The following is a 6000-nucleotide window of genomic DNA, read 5'->3' as shown; positions in this document are numbered from 1 at the left end:
ATTAAATAATTTTATCCAAATGATAATTGGTCATTTTATTTGGCCAAATCGTGATTTGATGGCATAAAATGCCCTCTGAACCTTTTCACTCAATGTTTTTAGAGCCAGATTAAATCCTCCAGATGCACTTATTTCAACTCCCAGATAGCTGTTTCTATCAGGAAGACTCGCAGACTTGAGTGAAATGTAAGATGACATTTATTAGACGAATATAAAACAGAAATGTAATGTCTCTCTTTGGCGTAAGCCCCGTCTGGCAGTCCGAAGAAGTTGTACTCAGAACCGTCATATCCTGCCGGAGATAGGAGGCAGGGGCGAGGAGCCTACCCCCCGTGCAGGACGGGACTCAACCTGTGGTGGTGGAGGTTGCCATGTTAGCACACTGAAACAGCAATGTGATAGATTGTGAGCAGACTTATAAAGCAATGGCTTGCATGTGATTGGCTAGGAGTTACCTAGCTAATGGTACGATGATGTACAGCTGCTACTCTTCCCACTAGAACTACGCTGCGCTTACATAGGTGGCACGGTGTTTTAGGACCTCTCCTCTGTAAGTGAACTGGAATCAGTTTCCCTGAGATCTGGCCTTCTTCTGGAACAGCATAACTCTGGTTTTATCCAGGTTGACTGTGAGTGCCCAGTTGTGACAATACTGTTCCAGCAGGGTAAGACTCTGCTGAAGACCCTCCGCTGTAGGTGAAAGCAGCAAACGATCATCTGCATACAGCAGACACTTCAGTGTCATGTAGAGTGAGGCCAGGGATGCTGGACTGCTCATGGGCTTCTGCAGATATTGAATAGTGTCGGACTCCGACTGCATCCCTGTCTCACTTCACTGCCCTGCTGGAAGAATGCACTTCTCTGATTTCTCATTTTTACTGCAAATTTACTCTTTGCATACATGGATTGTATAATATCATATGTTTTTCCACCAATGCCAATTTGTAGGAGTTTGTAAAGTAAATCATCATGCCAAATTGAGTCAAAAGCTTTTTTTTTTAAATCTACAAAACCTGCAAATATTTTTCTTTGTTGACCGTTGATGTTTTTGTCTAGTAGAGTATGTAGAGTAGATGTGACCTGATGTGCGTTGTTTTGGTAAAAAGCCAATTTGTGATTTATTTTGTCTTGTTAGGAATGTGACTATCCGAGTATTTATTAAACTGCATTAACAGCTTCCCTAGGCTACTGCCCATGCAAATACCATGATAATAGTTGGGGTCAAACTGATCTCCTTTTTTATATATAGGAGCGATCAGTCCTTCAGACCAGATCTCAGGAAAGATACCAGACCATAAAACCAGATTTAATAATTTGACAAGAGCTTGAATGATGTTGTGGCTGCTGTATTTGAACATTTCATTGCTAATGTTGTCGTTTCCACATGCTTTCTTTACTTTAAGGTCTTTAATATGTTCTATTATTTCTGACAGCGTTACATGTGTATCCAAAGGGTTTTGATAGTTTTTATTGTTTTCATTAAATCTTCAAGGTTTTCTTTGATGTTTCTTTGGGACTGATTGAGGTCTTTTTGTTAAATATTTTGATACAGATTTTTAAAGTGAGATTTCCAGACTGTGCTGTTCCAGAAGTTTCTAGTTTGGGTCTATAAAATTTTTAATATAGACTCCAAAATGTGTTTTCGTTTATTGCTTGCAAAATTTCATTAATTTTAACTTTAAAATAGCTTGCTTTCTTGTTTCAGACGTATAGTCTGTCTATCAGTCATAAAATTAATCTGTCTGTCTGTCTGTCAATCTATCTATCCTACATTAAAGAGCTCCTATTATGGTTTTTCAAATATTACCTTTCATGTAGTGTGTTATATAGCTGTTTGTGAATGTAAAGAAGTCTGCAATGTTTCAAAAATCAAAGTGCACGACAAATGGAGTTATTGACTCTCAAAAGAAAGAACCGATTCTGAACACCTGAAACAAGTACTTACTTCCTGTACTAACCTACGTAATTTGGTAACAAAAAACCCGCCTCTCTGGTCTTCATTGGCTGCTCGCGAACAGCTTTGACCCGCCCTCAAACACTATACTAAGCGGTAGACCAATCACAACAGACTGGGACATCTGACCAATCAGAGCAGAGTAGGCTCTCTGAAAGGAGGAGTTTAGAATGAATCCTATAGAACGGATCATTGAACGAGTCGTTTTTGACACTGGGGTAAAAAGGTAAAGCTGCAATTTAAATTATGAGCAAATTAAAGTGTTTTTTGACCTTGGATGCATGTAAATCTATTGTATGAGACCTTTAAAACAAAATTAGGCATGTTTAAAAACCATAATAGGTGCTCTTTAAAGAGTGACTATAGAGTAGGTCAGTGGTGCAGAGGTGCAGGGTGGAAGTGTGCAGTGTTTAGATTATTGGATATGGGTCAGGCCTGCTTCAATGTCCCCTAAAACGGCTTCGAGGAACTATAGTTCCTTAGGTGCAAAAGCGACGAAAAGCACTAGACCCAGGGAAAAGTACCTAAAATGGGCTTTAGTACTGCCAGTGGGAAAGGCCCTTTTGTTTTGTTCAATGTATAACTTGTGCTTCCACTCACACTCACACACACACACACACTTTCACTCCAGAAACACAGTGTGATAGAGGAGACAAAGAGAGTGAGGTAGCACATGGCTGTTGTTTTAAAAATGTTTTCATACACCATTCTTCTACTCCTTGAGGATCCTTTAGAGCATCAGACTGTGAATGAGACTCAAAAGATAAAATGTGAAGAAAAGCATTCAGCACAACTTGTCTAATGAGAGCAGGGATACACTGCATGGGTGAAATGTAATACTGCTTTAATGACAGTGTTAAAACTATACAAGTTAATACATCATTCAAAAAGGTAATCAACAATTAAACAAATACAAGAGTTTTCACATGAGCAGTCAGAGGGGTTCTGATCATTACTGGGTCTCTGGCCTGAAACAAACACCCCTCATATAAAGTCACACCCACAGAGACACAATAGTCCACAGTGCAAACACAGTATCAGATCCGTGGTTCCAACTGATGGGTATTCACTTACATAATGGGACACACCACAAGAAAACATAATTGATGGATGTCATGTCACATCAACTGCATTCATTATTCAGTGGAGAATGAGGATGGTGTTGTGTGCATTTGTGCAACATGTTTGTACAATTGTGCACAGTTACCCAGATTAAATTTAAAGAAAAGAAAGGCTATTATCCCACTGTGCTTACAAGAAAGGCCACAGATCTCCCTACATGCTGCCTGAAATCTTACACACACACATACACACAAAGAGCTGGTTCTGACTGTATTATCTATAGAGTGAATTTTTTTTCCCGAGACATGAGAAACAAGTAAAAATAGATAAAACGTGGACCTTCCATCATGCTCTTCGACAGCCTTTTAAAATACAGAAGTGCAGTCAGGAAACACTAACGCTGATTGCTGCAGGCTGCTTTTGTCCGACTAATGTGACATAAGTCTTAATTGTCCCCACTTGAGGAGAGCAAAACTTAAATAAATAAAAAGCGAATATGCTAAACTCATGTACCATGTATGCACAAATGTGCAAAGAATGCCGTTTCATATTTTCATACTAATCCATATTAGTATCTGGGTTTCACCACACATTTTGACCAATGAATTTCCATCACTTTTCCCTGGCCTTTTGAGTCATGATTTGTGTTTACTTAATAAGGATTTTTTTTTTAAAACCATTTAGATTCAGACCAATTGACTAATGAATCATTTAGACTGATGTGAACCTACTTGACCATTTCATTGAAAATAACTCATTCAAAAGAATGATTCAATCTCGGATCTAATATTACTGTGGCTTGCAAGCTTGTTTTATTCTACACAAACTGTACACATCTATCTGATGATATACATTTGAGACAAGCATAACTAGAAAATGTATATTCACTAGTGTTGGGTGTAATGTGATAACAAATTAATTGGCTACTATAATCTAATAACTTTTTATTCAAAAAGTAGTATAACACATTACATTATAAATACTTGAAATCAGATTACAGTTACTGACTTTCAATTAAGTTAATTATTTTTAAGTTATTTCTTGGGTTACACAAATTTTGAAATATTATTACTTATGTATAATACATTTAAAGCTCTGTTTATATGTAGGTCTGATTGTTTATCTGTGAAAACCGAAAGGTGTGTGCACCTAATGAGTTATTTTAAGGAAAAAATGTGTATCACTTGCATGTGACAATGAATAAGGAGGAAATACAGACATTATTTTGAATTTGCTGAGCGGAAAAACAAACTTCATGTGAAGTGTTCTAGAAAGTAACCTAAAAGTAAAATAATTAGTAATGTGATTATTAGTCATTTGTTCTGGATTGAATTGAAAAACACAATTTAAATTTTCAAATTCCATGATCGATCTATCTGTCTGTCTGTCTGTCTATATATATATATATATATATTATATATTATGCACATGCAGTCATCTGATGAGATGTCAGTATATTGAGACCAATCTCTGCCGTGACCACACTGGGTCTCTCTGTAGCCTGTCCTGTGATAGGAGCTAATCAGTCTCTTTCTCACTAAAGGCCCGCTAGTCAAAGTCACTTAGCAGGGTTAACGTCAGGCATAATTAAATATTAAAGTCTGTCTGTAACTGCCACTATTGTTGCCCCTCAGAATAAGATATAACCCATTTTTGACAAGTTTTCATCCTCCTCGCATAGAACACTACACGCAAACCAAATCAGCTACAGAGAAGCGGGTAATGAATAATCTATTTCATATTCCAAAGGCACCCGCTGCTTAGAGAAAGAGAGAGGGGGGGGGCATGGAGGGTGAAAAAGAGGGATGAAAAGAATGGAGAGAGGGAGAAAGAAAAAAACGACGGGAAAAAATAGATACCGCCAGCCTGCCAAAGATCAAAGTCACGTGACTCACCTAATGTTTAAATAATAATAAAGGGGATATAAACAAATCATTAGCCCCCCCAACAGTTGTTTAATGCAATTTCATAATGAACATAATAGCCACAACTAATAATGAAAGAAAATAAAAACATCTAAATGGGCCCCAACTTATCGTCAGCATTCAATTATTTCCTAGTCAAGTTGTTATGATTTAATGAGCCCCAGTGGGACTGACGGCTGTCAGTCAGCTCTGACTTTTTGACACCATTACAACTTCAAATAGAACCGCAGCCACGCTGCCTTTCCACAAGCCACACACTGCTGAGAGGATCTGACAGGCCCGAGTGAGAGAGAGAAAAAGAGAGAGAGAGAGAGAGAGAGAGAGAGAGAGAGAGATAGCACAAACACACACACACACACACACACAAGCACACAAGACTGAGCCAGCAAAACACACCAACACACATCCAAGTCATTTCACGAACAGCCGACTGATGTCTCACATATACAGTTGAAGTCAGAAGTTTACATACACTTAGGTTGAAGTCATTAAAACTCATTTTTTAACCTCTCTGCACATTTCATATTAGCAAACTATAGTTTTGGTTGTTTAGGACATCTATTTGAGCATGACACAAGTAATTTTTCCAACAATTGTTTACAGACAGATTGTTTCACTTTTAATTGGCTATATCACAATTCCAGTTGGTCAGAAGTTTACATACACTAAGTTATTACATAACTGTGCCTTTAAGCAGCTTGGAAAATTCCAGAAGCCTAATTTAGCTTCTGATAGGCTAATTGGAGTCAATTGGAGGTGTACCTGTGGATGTATTTTAAGGCCTACCTTCAAACTCAGAGCCTCTTTCCTTGGCATCATGGGAAAATCAAAATAAATCAGCCAAGATCTCAAAAAAACATTTGTGGACCTCCACAAGTCTCGTTCATCCTTGGGAGCAATTCCCAAATGCCTGAAGGTACCACGTTTATCTGTACAAACAATATTACGCAAGTATAAACACCATGGGACCACGCAGCCATCATACTGCTCAGGAAGGAGATGCGTCCGGTCTCCTAGAGATGAACGTAGTTTGGTGCGAAAAGTGCAAATCAATCCCAG

General features: G+C 38.1%; 1 protein-coding gene across 1 annotated transcript in view; it reads right to left on the bottom strand.

Moving 5' to 3' along the window:
* Positions 1 to 202: 202 nt before the first annotated feature.
* Positions 203 to 6000, bottom strand: part of LOC127426901 (vesicle transport through interaction with t-SNAREs homolog 1A-like) — a 200588-nt gene continuing 194790 nt past the window's right edge. The window contains exon 8 of the mRNA XM_051674030.1: positions 203 to 351. Coding sequence (XP_051529990.1) covers positions 324 to 351 — 28 coding nt within the window. The 3' untranslated portion in view covers positions 203 to 323. The remainder of the gene's footprint in view (positions 352 to 6000) is intronic.

This window comes from Myxocyprinus asiaticus, chromosome 36 (assembly GCF_019703515.2).
Source record: "Myxocyprinus asiaticus isolate MX2 ecotype Aquarium Trade chromosome 36, UBuf_Myxa_2, whole genome shotgun sequence".
Lineage (NCBI taxonomy): Eukaryota > Metazoa > Chordata > Actinopteri > Cypriniformes > Catostomidae > Myxocyprinus > Myxocyprinus asiaticus.
Note: the sequence above shows the minus strand (reverse complement) of the source record. Positions and strands in the feature narration are given on the sequence as shown.